Source organism: Boleophthalmus pectinirostris, unplaced genomic scaffold, assembly GCF_026225935.1.
Source record: "Boleophthalmus pectinirostris isolate CB_2022bp ecotype Guang Dong unplaced genomic scaffold, ASM2622593v1 HiC_scaffold_20, whole genome shotgun sequence".
Classification (NCBI taxonomy): domain Eukaryota; kingdom Metazoa; phylum Chordata; class Actinopteri; order Gobiiformes; family Gobiidae; genus Boleophthalmus; species Boleophthalmus pectinirostris.
In genome coordinates this window covers 2,804,182-2,820,672 of record NW_026571153.1, presented here as the reverse complement: position 1 = coordinate 2,820,672, position 16,491 = coordinate 2,804,182, and the positions used below count along the sequence as shown (strand labels likewise).

At 44.2% G+C, this 16,491-nt stretch overlaps 1 protein-coding gene across 2 annotated transcripts in view; it reads left to right on the top strand.

The window, feature by feature from the left end:
• Positions 1-209: 209 nt before the first annotated feature.
• Positions 210-16,491, top strand: part of kirrel1a (kirre like nephrin family adhesion molecule 1a) — a 193,733-nt gene continuing 177,451 nt past the window's right edge. For both annotated transcript variants that reach the window (XM_055156689.1, XM_055156688.1), the window contains exon 1: positions 210-532. In XM_055156689.1, coding sequence (XP_055012664.1) covers positions 490-532 — 43 coding nt within the window. In that variant the 5' untranslated portion in view covers positions 210-489. The remainder of the gene's footprint in view (positions 533-16,491) is intronic.

Genomic DNA, 16,491 nt, shown 5'->3' with positions numbered 1-16,491 from the left:
TAAACTCATATGAGGGACAAATAAAATAAAAATCATTAAAAAACTATCCTGTATTTATCAAATTTTTGGAGTATTTGTCCTAACGCAACAAAAAAACGCTTCATTCACGCGGCGTACGTTTTATTTTGAAAAGTAAACCGGATGTGGCGCGGTCTGGACGCGCGTAACTCCCCTCTCTTGACTCGCGAGCAGCTCGGAGCGACGGAGGAGCGGAGTGGAGAGGACAGTCGCCGAGGAGCAGCCGACGAGAGCGGGAGGAGAGCGCCGCGGGGAAAAAAAAAAAAAAAAAAGCCCGTGTGAAATGCCCCAAAGACGCCGCTCCCGGATGCACCGACGCTAGGACGCACACCACGAGGACGCGCGCACGGAATAACCCCCCCACACCCCCCCAACGACCAAATCTTTTATCACCGTCTTTGAAACTGCGCGGGTTTGATGCTGTCCACACGGAGATTTGCGCCAATAACGGACTTTTGGGTCGGCTGAACCATGCTGAGGCTGCTGCTCCTGACCCTGCTAAGTTTTCAAATAGGTAAGGACGCGTAACCTTTTTTTTTTTTTTTTTTTTTTTTTTTTTTACGCCGCGCTAACCTTGATTGCAGAGCTCGCGGAGTGGATGCTGCTGGCAGGCTTTGGGGAGCGCGTACGTACAGGTGTGTGCGTGTGTACGTGTGCGTGCGTGCGCGCTGGGGGACCGCGGAGGTGGCATTCGGGAAGGTGTCGTCTTCGGGTGACCCTTGCTGCTTTTTTTTTACGCACAAAGAAAAGAAAAGAAAAAACGAAGCTGCTGGTGTGTGCGCGTGTTGTGTTGCGTTTGTGGATGCAACGTGACGCGAATGACAGTGATGGACCGACCCCCACCCTCTACCTGTCACCCAAATAGACCTCCATTCCTCCCGTGCCACCTTACGCGTCTCCTCGTGTCCTTATCGTCTTTACGCGCGATTTCTCACACCCTTTTAGTTGGTTTTCCACAATGAACCGAGTGTGTGTAGCCTGTGCTCCTTCTTTTACGCATCTCTCCCTCCCTCCTTCCTTCCTTCCTTCCTTCCCTTGCATCCATTCTTTTTTTTTTTTTTTCTTTTTCCCTGTACCTGTGGGGTGCCAGCCGTCCACGCAGGTATGCTATTGGCTTAAACGAGAACCTCCGGCGAGTTGCTAGGAAACGGGAGGCTGCTACTGCTGCTGCTGCTGCTGCTGCTGCTGATGCTGGTGGTGATGATGATGAGGGGAGGAGGAGGAAGAAGAAGAGAAGGAGGAGGATGGCACCGCGATGCGAGGACGCGTGGCGTTTCTGCTACTACCTGGTCCGAAAAGCGTCCGACGCCGCGCCATTGTCCGGCGGGCGTACCTGCGGTGCGAGGTCGAGGTGGTGGCCCCCTCCTCCTCCTCCTCCTCTTCCTCCTCGTCCTCCTCTTCCTCCGAGCACAGACCTCTCCATCATAGGTAGGGGGCGTGTTCGAGGGGAAGGTACGGAGGAAAAAGGATGATGTCACCGTGTCTGTCGGGCTTTGTGTCAGGCGGCGAGCGTCTGACCGAGACCAACGACCGAAAACATGCCACGTACGCTTTGGGAGAACAGTGCAACGAGTGACAAAGCGACTGCATAGGCAACCTTTCCGACACTGGCTCTTTTCGTTTTTGCACCCTTCACACTGAGTAACCGTGTCGAACCACGAGAAAAGATGCTGTTGTTGAAATTCAGGAACATTGCAAAGAGCGACAAAGCTACTACACAGTCCACATTTTCCATAATGACTCGTCTTGAACCCTCCCCTCTCGTACGCTTCATGCTTCTGGTCTCCTTCGTTCATTCTATCACTTCACACATTTCGATATTTAAGAACATTGTACGGAGCGACAAAGCTACTACACAGGCCACCTTTTCGAGAACGACTAGTCTAGTACCGTCCATGCTTCTGGTCTCCTTCGTTCTTTCTATCGCTTGACTCTATCTCGTCTTTTTGCTATTTTTGCTTTTTATTAACGAGAGTACTACATAGTCAACCTTTCTGACATTGATTAGACGAGTACTCGCTTCGTTTTTGCACCCTTCATGACGAGCACACATGTCGAACCACGAGAAAAGATGGTATTTCTGAAATGTAAGAACATTGCAAGGAGCGACAAAGCTACTACTCAGGTCACCTTTTCGAGAACGACTAGTCTAGTGCCCTTCCCTCTCCTCCCCTTCATCCTTCTGGTCCCCTTCGTTCTTTATTTCTTTATTGAGTGACAATACTACTACCTTTTCGACATTGACTAGGCCAGTACTCTCTTCGTCTTTACACGCTTCATGCTGAGAAACCACGTCAAACCATGTGAAAATAAAAGCTATTTTTGAAATTTAGGGACATTGCAAAGAGCGACAAGACAAGACTGGTTCTCTTCGTTCTTTCGATCACTTGACTTCGAACTGTCATTTTGCTATTTTTGCTTTTTAGTAACAAGACTACTACGTGGGCAGCCTTTCCGACGTTGACTAGGCCAGCGCCCTTCATGACGAGCACACATGTCAAACCACGAGAAAAGATGTAATTTTTGTAATTTAGGAACATTGCAAAGAGCGACAAAGCTACTACACAGGCCACCTTTTGGAGAATGATTAGTCTGGTGCCCTCCGCTCTCGTATCGTCCATGATTCCAGCCACTTACATTCTTTCTATCGCTTGACTCCACTGTCATTATGCTATATTTGTTTTTCAGTAACAAGGCTACTACATGGGCAACCTTTCTGACATTGACGAGGCCAGTACTCTCTTCGTTTTTGCACTGTTCATGCTGAGAAACTGTGTCACACCATGTGAAAAAATGCTGTTTTTGAAATTTATGAACATTGCAAAGAGCGACAAAGCTACTACACAGGCCACCTTTTCCGTAATGACTAGTCTAGTACCGTCCATGCTTCTGGTCTCCTTCGTTCTTCCTATCGCTTGACTCTATCTCGTCTTTTTGCTATTTTTGCTTTTTATTAACAAGAGTACTACATAGTCAACCTTTCTGACATTGATTAGACGAGTACTCGCTTCGTTTTTGCACCCTTCATGACGAGCACACATGTCGAACCACGAGAAAAGATGTAATTTTTGTAATTTAGGAACATTGCAAAGAGCGACAAAGCTACTACACAGGTCACCTTTTCCGTAATGACTCGTCTTGAACCCTTCTCTCTCGTACGCTTCATGCTTCTGGTCTCCTTCGTTCATTCTATCACGTTCTATCACTTCACACATTTCGATATTTAAGAACATTGTACGGAGCGACAAAGCTACTACACAGGCCACCTTTTCGAGAACGACTAGTCTAGTACCGTCCATGCTTCTGGTCTCCGTCGTTCATTCTATCACTTGACTCTATATCGTCATTTTGGTATTTTTGCTTTTTTTGGAACAACAGTACTGCATAGTCAACCTTTCCGACATTGACTAGACGAGTACTCGCTTCGTTGTTGCACCCTTCATGACGAGCACACATGTCGAACCACGAGAAAAGGTGTTATTTTTGAAATTTAGGAACACTGCAAAGAGCAAAGAGACTATGTACACTACATCGGCGAGCTTTTCGACATCGACTCGTCTAGTGCCCTCCATCCTCTTGGTCCTCTTCGTTTTGTCTCTCACGTTCTATCACTTCACACATGGAGTGACAAAGCTAGTACATAGTCAACCTTTCCGACATTGACTGGGCCAGTACCCTTCATGACGAGCACACATGTCGAACCACGAGAAAAGATGTTATTTTTGTAATTTAGGAACATTGCAAAGAGCGACAAAGCCATTACACAGGCCACCTTTTCGAGAATGAGTCCACACTCCAGCCACCTTCTTTCTATTGCTTGAGTCCACTGTCATTGTGCTATTTTTGCTTTTTATTAACAAAAGTACTACATAGGCAACCTTTTCGACATTGACTAGGCCAGTACTCTCTTCGTTTTTGCGCACTTCACGCTGAGAAACCACGTCAAACCATGTGGAAAAATGCTATTGTTGAAATTTAGGAATATTGCAAAGAGCGACAAAGCTACACAGGCCACCTTTTCGAGAACGACTAGTCTAGTGCCCTGAGTAATTCCATCCACCTTCATTCTTTCTACAACTTGACTTCTCGTCATTATTCTATTTTTGCTTTTAGGACATGACTTTTACTTCAACCTTTGTGACATTGACTGGGCTTTTACTCTTACCCATGTATGTTCTAATTTTTTTATTAGGAATGACAAAGTGTCTTTTTTTTTTAGACTAGTGTAGTACTAGACTAGTCGAGTGCCCTCCCCTCTCGTGCCCTTCATGCTTCTGGTCTCCTTCGTTCTTTCTATCGCATTGACTCCAAACTGTTAATATGCTATTTTTGTTTTTTTAGTAACAGGAGTACTACATAGGCAACCTTTCTATCTGACACTGACTAGGTTCGTTTTTGCACCCTTCATGCCGAGAGATGTTATTTTTGAAATTTAGGAACATTGCAATGACCGACAAAGCTTCTACATAGGCCACCTTTTCGAGATCGACTTGTCTAGTGCCCTCCATTCTTCTGGTCCCCTTCATTCTTCTGTCACTTCACACATGTTGATATTTAGGAACAATACAAGGAGTGACAAGACTACAACCTTTCCGACATTGACTAGGCCAGTACTCGCTTCGTCTTTGCACCCGTCATGCTGAGAAACCACGTCAAACCATGTGAAAAGAAGCTATTTTTGACATTTAGAAACATTGCAATGAGTGACATAGGCTACATAGACCATATAGGAATGTTTTTTTTAACATTGACTAGTCTAGTGTCCTCACCTCTCGTGCCCTTCATCCTTCTGGTCCCCTTCGTTCTTTCTGTCATGTTCTATCACGTTTTCATATTTAGGAACATTGCAAAGAGCGACAAAGCTACTACACAGGCCACCTTTTCGAGAACGACTAGTCTAGTGCCCTGAATAATTCCATCCGTCTTCGTTCTTTCTATCACTTGACTCCATGTCATTATTCTATTTTTGCTTTTAGGACATGACTTTTACTTCATAGACAAACTTTTTGACATTGACTGGGCTTTTACTTTTACCCACGCATGTTCCTAATTTATTAGGAATGACACTGTCATTCCTAAAAAATGACAAAGTGTAATTTTTTAGACTAGGTCAGTACTCTCTTCGTTTTTGCACACTTCATGATGTTATTTTTGAAATTTAGGAACATTGCAAAGAGTGACAAGGCTACATAGACTATATAGGAAGGTTTTTTTTAACATTGACTAGTCTAGTATCCTCACCTCTCGTGCCCCTTCGTTCTTTCTATCATGTTTTATCACTTTACACATTTTGATATTTAGGAACAATACAAAGAGTGATAATACTACTACCTTTTTGACACTGACTAGGCTCGTACTCTCTTCGTTTTTGCACCCTACATGCCGAGAAACTACGTCGAACCACGAGAAAAGATGTTATTTTTGAAATTTAGGAAGATTCCAAGACTACACACTACACAGACTACAACACTGACTAGTCCAGTACCCTTCATCTCGTACCCTCCGTGCTTCTGGTCCCCTTCATTCTTTCTTTCTCTTGACTCCACACTGTTATTGTGCTATTTTTATTTTTTAGTAACAAGGCTAGTACATGGGCTACCCTTTCTGACATTAACTAGGCCAGAACTCGCTTTGTTTTTGTACCCTTCATGCCGAGAAACCATGTCAAAGCCACGTGAAAGATGCTATTTTTGAAATTTAGGAACACATCAAAGAGCGACAAAGCTACTAGACAGGCCACCTTTTCGAGAACGACTAGTCTTGTACCCTCCCCTCTCGTATCGTCCATCATTTTAGTCATCCTTCGTTCTTTCTCTCGCTTGACTCCACACTGTTATTTTGCTATTTTTGTTTTTTTAACGAGACTACGACAACCTTTTCGACATAGATTAACCTTGTACCCTCCAACCTTCTAGTGCCCATCGTTCTTTCACTTGACTTTCTACTGTTATCATGCTGTTTTTGCTTCGTATATTGTAGGAACGATGAGTTACGACAGTACTACATACTACAACCCTCTGTCCGTCTCACTCACTCCATCCTTCATTTTTTCTATCACTCAACTTTACATAATTATTCTGCTATTTTTGCTTTTTTGGAACATTGTAATAAGGAACAAGACGACTGTATAGTAAAGTTGGGCATCATTAACAAGTTTTTTTTTAAACCACGTCTTGTGCAAAGTTCATATGAAACACAAACATTTTAATCATCAAAAAAAACAAAAAACAAAATGTGAAAATGTCAAATGTGTCGCATAAATGAGTTTCCTTCCTCTAAACAAGCAACAAAACTGTAGCTGGAACAAAATAATTTACTAGAATGAACCAAAAAATACTCTTGGTGATGTATCGATACAGCAGCCCACGATATCGATACTGCATCACATTAAACGATCAGATATATACTTTTATAGACCTTTTATTAGAGTGTACGCTCACAGAATGTACACAACATATATACTTTTACTTATTTTTTTATATTATGGTACATATTAAGTATGTGTAACACAATCTCTGCTGATGTCAGAGGAAATTTGCAGTTGTTTTGTACAGAGGGAATTTAAACCTGGACGGCCTTTTCCTTTTTCTTTTTTTTTGTATGTGTGTGTGAATGTGTATATATGGCTATATATATATATTAGGGGGGTCAAATTATCGTGTTAATTGTGATTAATTACAGTCATATTTAGCGCGTTATGTTTTTTAATCACGTTGATCTTATTTTTAATCTCTAACTTTACTGTTTCTGTTCGCAAGTTGTCTTATTATAAAATCTGTTTTTATGTGTTGTTAGGACACAGTCGCACTGTGCAGTCCTGCTCCGCTCGCTCCCGCAAAGAATTGTCATTTTCATTCTCGTTCTCGCCGCATCAGCGATAAACCTGCACACGTCTGATCTCTGAAAACATCGAGACACAGACACAGAACAGACTCACCTTCAGCAGAACATCTCTGTCACAGAGAGAACACTCATATTCCACTGAGTCGTGTCCTTTAGTCCAACAGAAACTGAACCACATCAGCGACACGAGAGCATTTTTTTTTTTTCCTTTTCTCCGCTTAGTTTATGCAAATGATCCATGTGGTTTTAAGTTTTGTTTCTGTGAGATTTGCACAAATCTGCATTAAACACATGATAATGTCAAACGGGCTGATGTGTCTTTAGAGTGTTTATGTTTATATGTTGTAAAGTTGAGTTTATTTATGCAGATTAGTAACAGTAATAATGATGATACTTGTATAAAAACGTTAATGATAGTATGAAAATAATGTAATAATGAATTCAAATGAAAATAACTCAAGTTGAAGCTTTTCTCAGCAATTTTTAGGTGAGATTAAAAAAGAGATTAATTAGATTAATTAATTACAGATCATAATGAATTAATCTCTAAATTTTTTTAATCACTTGACAGCACTAATATATATATTTATAATATTTATATATGTTATAATATGTGTATATGGGTATGTGTGTTTATGTAGATGCTGTGTGTGTCTATGTGTGTGTATGTTTTCTATTAGGGCTGGTATCATTAAGAAGTTACCGATACGATACATATCTCGATACACAGGCCACGATACGATACGCTTTCCGATACAGTGAGCTTTTGATTCAATACGATTCAGTACAATATATTTCACATCGATTCGATACGGTTCATTGTAAAAAAAGGCTAAATTTTGGCTCTGATACTAAAAGTGCACCAAGTTTGTGAAAAGTGAACGTGAAAAACATCCATTTTACTCAAAACAGTGAAAATGTCAACACAACTGTAGCTCTTACACAAACTAATTTAGTAAAAATGTACCTAAAATACTCTTGACAATATATTGATACAGCAGCCCACGATATCGATACTGTATCAGCACATTAAACGATACGATATATTGATATTTTGTTTTCTATAGATGCCCATCAGTAGGGAGGTTCAGGGAGGGAGGTGTGGGGTTTAAAAGGGAGAAAAATGCAATGCCGACTGGAACATGTATAAATATAAATGACAACACTTGAATAAAAATTTGAATACAAAAAAACCCCAAAAACTATACGAAATATCAATATTTTGACATTTTTGCAAACCTGCAAACCTTTTCAACTTAGATTCGCCTCGTTCCTTCTGTATCTACTGAATTAGGGATGGGCATGATTAGCCGATTAATCGATAATTGATCATTAAGAATTTCATCTATTACGTTCATTTTTAATCGACAAACTGAATGTAGGTCGCTGTGTAGTGTAGTCGTCCAGACCAAACAGGTGTGTACATGTGTCTCTGCATCAGAAGGAGCGAGACACAAACAGTGGGTCAGTCTGTAACGAACCGAAGCACAAATGTGGATTTAACCAGGATTTGTAGAAGAAATTCCACACTTTCCGTTGCGTTGGGACAAGTGTGAGTCCATGTGCACAGTGGATAAAGCAGCACATATGTTTCTGTGTCCAGTGGGAAAAAGTTTTTCCAGGTGAGAGTCGCTCAATGTGGATGACGAGTCCCCGCCCCCCTCCCCCCGTACGCTGTCCTGGTTTTGACAAACACAAATCTGGTCACACTGACCTGTATTCACCTGAGTCATGTCTTTTAATCCGACACAAGTTGAACCACATCAGCGACACAAGAGCTGGAGTTTTATCTTCACTTAGTTTATGTAAATTAGTGATGTGGTTTTAAGTTTTGTTTCTGTGAGATTTGAACAAAACTGAATTAAACACATTATAATGTCAAACAGCTGATGTGGCTCTAGAGTCGTTATGTTTATATGTCGTAAAGTTGAATTTATTTATGCAGATTAGTGCAGATAGTAATATTAATGATGATCATTTTTAATATAAAAACTTTAATGATTAATCGATAATCGATTGTTAATTCTCCCGACGATCGATTAAGAAAATTTAATCGAATGCCCGTCCCTAACCTGACCCCTCCGTCCTTCTTATTTTGCTCTTTAGGAACATTACGAAGGAGAAACAAAACTACTACTGTGACAACATAGACTCATTCAGTTCCCTCCCTTCACCTCGTTCCCTCCATCCTTCTGTCCTCTTTTTGTTCTTTCTGTCACGTCACGCTTTTATTTCGCCGTTTAGTGACACTACAGAGTCAACCTTTTCGACGTAGACTAACCGAGCGTCCTCCTTCTCCATCCTTCTCTCTTTCTCTCTTCGTTTCTTTCTTTCCTCCCTTCCTTCCTTCCAGCCTCGTCGCTTGATTTCCCCCCCGCGAGTGCACATGACCGACTCTCTCCGCGAACACATGTATGCAGAAACGCGCTCGGCATAACAACCTCGACCTCCCGTTTTACATTTACATCCTCCCGGCCCCTCCCCCTTTTCTTTTCTTTTCTCTTCTCTTCTCGCTCTTTTCTTTTCTATTCTCTCTTTCCTTTGCATTATAACTCCACAAATGCACCACAGCTCGGGGCTTTTAGCGACTTGCGAACGCTCGGCCCGGTGTAATATTCACAACATCGTACGTGATATTTTTCAAAATTTCCAAACTCTTTAATGAACTTTATCGACTAATTTCGTTGCTTTGAATAATTTTTGGATCCGTAGTGTGACATTAAACAGTTTTACTTTACGTTTATTCAATTACAGATGGTTTTATCGATCAAAAATGCCTAAAAAAAACGTTCTGACTCGGGCTGAGTATCGTTAAGAAGAAACACAAATTTTTAATAATCAAAAACAGTGAGTACCGTATTTTTCGGACTATAAAGCGCACTCTAAATCCTTAAATTTTCTCAAAAATCGACAGTGCGCTTTATAATCCGGTATGACTTTTGAATCCGTGTGTCGTTTGTTCATCGTTGATTCGTTTTTCAAAATAAAACCAAAAAAACAACTAATTTTCTTCATTATTTGTCTCCAAAACCAAATGGAAAAAAAAAAAAAAAAAAAAAGAACAAATAATGATTCGTTTTTTTAGTTTTCGATTTTGTGTGTAAATGAAGAATGGAAAAAACAGATGATGGACTGAACCGGGTCTGGGACAAGACCAGGACTGAGACTTAGACAAGGACTGAGGCTGGGACCAAGGCTGGGACCAGACCAGGACTGAGACTGGGATCAGTTCAAGACCATACTATGATTGAGACCGGGACTGAGACCGGGACCAGACCAGGACTGAGACCGGGACCCGAGACTGGGACCAGACCGTGATTGAGACCAGGACTGAAACGGGGACTGAGACCGGGACTAGACAGAGACCGGGGCCGGGGCTGAGACTGGGACCAGACCGGGACCAGACCGGGACCAGACAGGGACCAGACTGGGACCAGACCGGGACCAGACCGGGACCGAGACCGGGACCGAGACCGGGACCGAGACTGGGACCGAGACTGGGACCAGACCGTGATTGAGACCAGGACTGAAACGGGGACTGAGACCGGGACTAGACAGAGACTGGGGCCGGGGCTGAGACTGGGACCAGACTGGGACCAGACTGGGACCAGACCGGGACCAGACCGGGACCAGACCGGGACCAGACCGGGACCGAGACTGGGCAAGACTGGGACTGAGACCAGGACCAGATCAGGACTGAGACCGGGACCGAGACTGGGACCAGACCGTGATTGAGACCAGGACTGAAAAGGGGACTGAGACCGGGACCAGACCGGGACCAGACCGGGACCGAGACTGGGCAAGACTGGGACTGAGACCAGGACCAGATCAGGACCAGACTGTGATTGAGACCAGGACTGAGACCAGTACTGAAAACGGTTCAATCCTGGTTTAGTCCTGGTTCAGTCCTGGACTGAACCAGGACTGAACCAGGTTCTTCATCTTGTTTTCAGATTTATTTTCTACTTACTCATTCTGAGATGTTTAATTTTAGTCCAGAGGTTGTTTATTTTAAGATAATACTGTGCAATTAATTGATTTTTTTATCGCGATTTCGATTTGTGTGTCAAACGATCTCCAAACTCATTTAAACGAGTTTAAGTTTGACATTATTTTTTCAATATATAGAGATTGTAAAACAGCTGGATATGTAGTTTATTTTAGACACATTTTAGTTTTTCTAAGTTTATTTTATTCATTTTATGTCACAAAACTGCTCGAAGGTTCATGTTTGTAGCCTGTTTTTATTTCCGATTTGAAAGTTTTGCGTAAATTATCAATAACAAAGTGTTGAAATGTTGAAAAAATGCATCGTGTAACTGAAAAATAATCGTTCAGTGTTGATGATTTGATTTTTTTTTTTTTTTCCATAATCGAGCAGCTCTATTTTAAGATAACTTGTCAATTGAAATAATTTTGCTGCATTTACAGATAATTTAACAATTTTTAAGTGATTTTCTGATAGATTTAAGTGTTTGGATCTTAAATTTTGGCCGAGATTTGACGCAGTTTTCAAGTTAACATTTTTTTTTTCAGTCGAGATTTTCCAATTCTAGAGCTGAAATGGTTCAAGTGAGGGTTTGTGGAGTTTAAAAACACAGTGGAGCACTTCCTGTTCGTTATGTCAGACGTTTAATCGTGTTTGGAAACAGAACCGGGGGGGAAGACGCTTCTTTCCACAAACTCTTATCTTTTCATTAGACGAGGAAAACAGCATCAGGCGCTCTGTAATTTGGCGCGAGCGTAATTGCCCGGCGCGTTTAATCGCCGCGCGGTTATTAACGGAGGAGCTAAATGAACGCTTCGGTTTCGGCGCGGCGACACAGACGCGGCGGGATAATCGGCCTTAACCGGCGTCACCACGGAAACCAGCTCCGGCCGGTGGAGGGAACGCCGTGTTCCAAAAAAAAAAAAAAAAAAAAAAAAGAGACATTTGGAGAAGCTTTTGGTGCAAAACACGAAAGATGTGAGACGCTTGAATCACTTCGACGGAGCGAGAATTTGAGCGACGGACGGTGAAATTCTATCAAGTCCAAGTAGATTTTTGAACGTTTAAAGGGTAAATATTATTTCACAATTTTCTGATATTTTTTATGTTCTAATGTCGTTTCCTCGTCACAAACAAACCTGGAGTTGGGTTTTGTTTGTTGTTTTGAAATCAGATGATTTTTACAAGAAACTGAGACCCGGAACTGAGACCGAGACCAGGACTGAGACCAGGACTGAGGCCAGGACCGAGACCGGTGAGACCGGGACCAAGGAGACCAGGACTGAGACCGGAGAGACCGGGGACGGACGGGACCGACCGGGAACGGACTAGGGTGAGACTGAGACCAGGACCGGACTGAGAGGACGGGACGAGGGACCGAGACCGGGACTGAGGCCGGGACTGAGGCCGGGACCAAGACCGGAACTGAGACCGGGAGACCGGGACCGGACCGACCGGGACCGAGAGACCGGGACCGGGACCGGACCGAGACCGGGACTGAGGCCGGGACCGAGACCGGGGAATGGGACCAGGCTGAGACTGACACCAGGACTGAGACCAGGACTGAGACCGACCGACTGGACCGGGACTGAGACCGGGACCGAGACCGGGACCGGACCGGACCGGGACCGAGACCGAGACCGGGACGAGACCGGAACTGAGACCGGGACCAAGACCGGGAACGGGACCAGGGCTGAGACTGAGATCAGGACTGAGACTGACACCAGGACTGAGACCAGGACTGAAACCGGGACTGAGACCAAGACCGGGACCAGGACCAGGACTGAGACCAGGACTGAGACCAGGACTGAGACCGGGACTGAGACCAAGACGGGGACCAGGACCAGGGCAGAAACTGAGACTGAGACCGAGACCGGGACCAGGACCAGGGCTGAGACCGGGACTGAGACCAAGACCGGGACTGAGACCTGAATCAGGACCAGGGCTGAGACTGAGACCGGACCGGGACCAGGACCAGGGCTGAGGGACTGAGACCAAGACCGGGACTGAGACCTGAATCAGGACCAGGGCTGAGACTGAGACCGGGACTGAGACTAGATTAACTTTTCTTGATTTAACAGCGAAAATGTGAGAACTTTTCAAAAAATATGAATAAACCACGAACGCTGAGCTCCAGTTTTTGCTTCGGCTTCACGCTTTTTTGCAAAATTAGACTTTCCCCGTCGAATCCAAACCCCGGAGTCCATGAACACGATCTCGAAGTAGAAAAAAGAGAAAACCTCGGACACATTATGCACGGTTTAACATCTCTAATCACTCCCGCGGCTCCTCTGACATTAATAATAAATCACTCTGCATAATCGATCAGTTCTGACTCGACTCGCGGCTCCTCTGAGGATCCTGACCTGAGGATCCTGACCTGAGGATCCTGACCTGAGGATCCTGAGGAGGAGAGTCCGCGGGTCTGTGCGTTTGGACACTGGTCGTATTTGGGATTCGCCGAGGCAAACGCAGGTGCTGGACTCTTTTGTGAGACTCTTTAGAAACAGCGAGTGACCCCCCCCCCCCCCCCGTCCCTCTTTACCCTCCCGTTTCTGTTTTTTACCCCGTCTCCTCTGTTCCCCTGATCTTTGTTTTCTGAAACGTGTCGGGTTCTGGTTTGAGTTTAGAAGTTTGGATTTCAGTTTTTAAACTTTATCAAAATTGTGCAGAAAAACTTATAGCAGAGGTCCCCAACCTCTGGGCCTCCTCCCATGTTTCACACAACTTTAAACCAGAATTAGAAACAAGACTAAAATCTGTTCTAAACCAGGTCTAAACCAGGTCTAAACCAGGTCTAAACCAGGTCTAAATCTGGTTTTAAACCAGGACTAAATCTGGTTTTAAACCAGGACTAAAACCAGGTCTAAATGAGGTCTAAACCAGGTCTAATCCAGGTCTAAAACCAGGGCTAAATCTGGTCTAAAACCAGGGCTAAACCAGGACTAAACCCGGTCTAAACCAGGATTAAATCTGGTGTTAAACCAGGACTAAAACCAGGTCTAAACCAGGATTAAATCTGGTCTTAAACCAGGACTAAAACCAGGTCTAAACCAGTTCTAATTCAGGTCTAAACCAGTTCTAAACCAGGACTAAATCTGGTCTTAAACCAGAACTAAAATCAGGTCTAAACCAGGACTAAAACAGGATTTAACCAGGACTAAATCATGCTGCGTAGACTTCGTCTCCTCCTGTGTTTTGTGCGCCTCTAAACCAGAACAAAAACCAGGACTAAACCAGGTCTAAACCAGGTCTAAACCAGGTCTAAACCAGGACTAAACCATGTCGCTCCTTCTATACCCGTGGATCTACAAAATATCATTGGACATAAAACTGGTCCGTGGCACAAAAAACTTTGGGCATGTGAAGTGAGACCTGAACCAGGACCAGGGCTGAGACCTGAACCAGGACCAGGGCTGAGACCTGAACCTGAGACCCAGACCAGAGACCTGAGGACCAGGGACTGAGACCAGACCTGAGGACCGAGGGACCTGAGACCAGGCTGAACCAGACCAGGACCCAGGGAGACTGAGACTGAGACCAGATGACGGACCCAGGACCAGGGACTGAGACTGAGACAGACGACTGAGACCCCAGGACCAGAGGGACTGAGACCGAGACCTGAACTGAGACCAGGACCAGGGCTGAGACCTGAACCAGGACCAGGGCTGAGACCTGAACCAGGACCAGGACTGAGACCAGGGAGAACCAGGACCAGACAGGGCTGAGACCAGAGACCAGGACTGAGACCGGGACTGAGACCTGAACCAGAACCAGGGCTGAGACTGGGACTTCAGACTTCTGGTTGAGACAGTCCTTGTTTTTTTTTTTTTTTTTTGTTTTCTTATTTTTGATTTCATTTCCATGGCGATGCTGCTTGAAATATTCCGCAGTATGTCTTTACACTCACATTCACAACATCTCCATGGCGACAAGTCCAAAAAGTCACACAATGCACCTTTAAAAAAAAAAAAAAAAACAAAACCTAATCTAACCCAACTCTTCTCTGAATCTTTCCCACTTCAGTTTCGATCCAGGAGAATTTTTCCGATTCCGTTGACCCGCGTTTTTCCCCCGTCGGCTGCTGGTCTGAGCCGTTCCCAGAGTCTGTATGTTAATGACTCAAAGTGGACCGTAATGGTTCAAATAAAAATGAAGAATTAGGAAAGCCCCATAAAGAACCCGGCGCGGCGTTAAAACACTCAGTTAAATAGCAAAAAAAGATTTACGCTGTTCCTACACGCTTCCCGACGGTAATTCTCCGCGGAATACATCTCGGAGTTATTATTCCTGGTGTGTTGGGCTGTTTCGAAGGAGGGAAAATCCATCTGAAACGTCCATAATTCACTGATTTTCTGATTTTATAATGTAGTTTCCTCGTCACAAACAGATCTGGAGTTGGGTTTTGTTTCATTCACGCGTCTCTTGGCTCGGAATGTTTCACAGTATGGAATTAAACGTAACTGTCTCCATGGAAACAAACAGGAGATGACACCAAATCTGTGTGTCATTTGTTTATTTGTTTTTCAAAATAAAACCAAAAATAAAAAAATGTTTTTTCAGTTTTTGGTTTTGTGTTTAAATGAAAAATGGAAAAAAAAAAACTGATAACAGATTAAACCAGGACTAAACCAGGACTAAAACTAAACCAGGACTAAACCAGGACTAAACCAGGACTAACCACTAAAGGACTAAACAGGACTAAACAAGGACTAAACAGGACTAAACAGGACTAAACCAGGACTAAACCAGGTCTAAACCAGGACTAAACCAGGACTAAACAAGGACTGAAACAGGACTAAACCAGGACTAAACCAGGACTAAACCAGGTCTAAACCAGGTCTAAACCAGGTCTAAACCAGGACTAAACAAGGACTGAAACAGGTTAGGACTGAACCAGGACTCAGTGTTGGATGATCAGGACTGAGACCGGGACCAGACCTGGACTGAGACTGGGACCAGGACCACAGCTGAGACTGAGACTGGGACTGAGACCGAGACTGGGACCAGACCAGGACCAAGACCAGGGCTGAGGCCAGGACTGAGATTGGGACCGGGACTGAGACCAGACCAGGACTGAGACTGGGACTGAGACCAGGATTGAGACTGGGACCGGGACTGAGACCGGGACAAGACTGAGACCAGGACCAGACCGGGACCAGGACCAGACCAGGAGTGAGACCAGGACCAGTCCGGGACCAGGACCAGGGCTCAGTCTGGGACTGAGACTGGGACTGAGACCAGGACTGAGACCATGATCAGTTCGGGACTGAGACCAGAACCAGACCAAGACTCAGACCAAGACTCTAACCAGGACTAAGACCGGAACTGAGAACATGATCAGTTCGGGACTGGGAGGACTGAGACCGGGACCAGACCAGGACCGAGCTCGGAACTGAGACAGGGACCAGATCGGGACCAGACCTGGGCTGGGGCTGAGACTGAGACTGGGACTGAGACCGGGACTGAGACTGGGACCAGACCAAGATTGAAACCAGGACTGAGAATGATTCAGTCCTGGTTCAGTCCGTTATCCGTTTTTTCCATTATTCATTTAAACACAAAACCTAAAGTCATTTCCGGTTTTGGTTTTCGAGACAAATAGCGAAGAAAATAATCGTTTTTGTTTTCATTTTCCCATT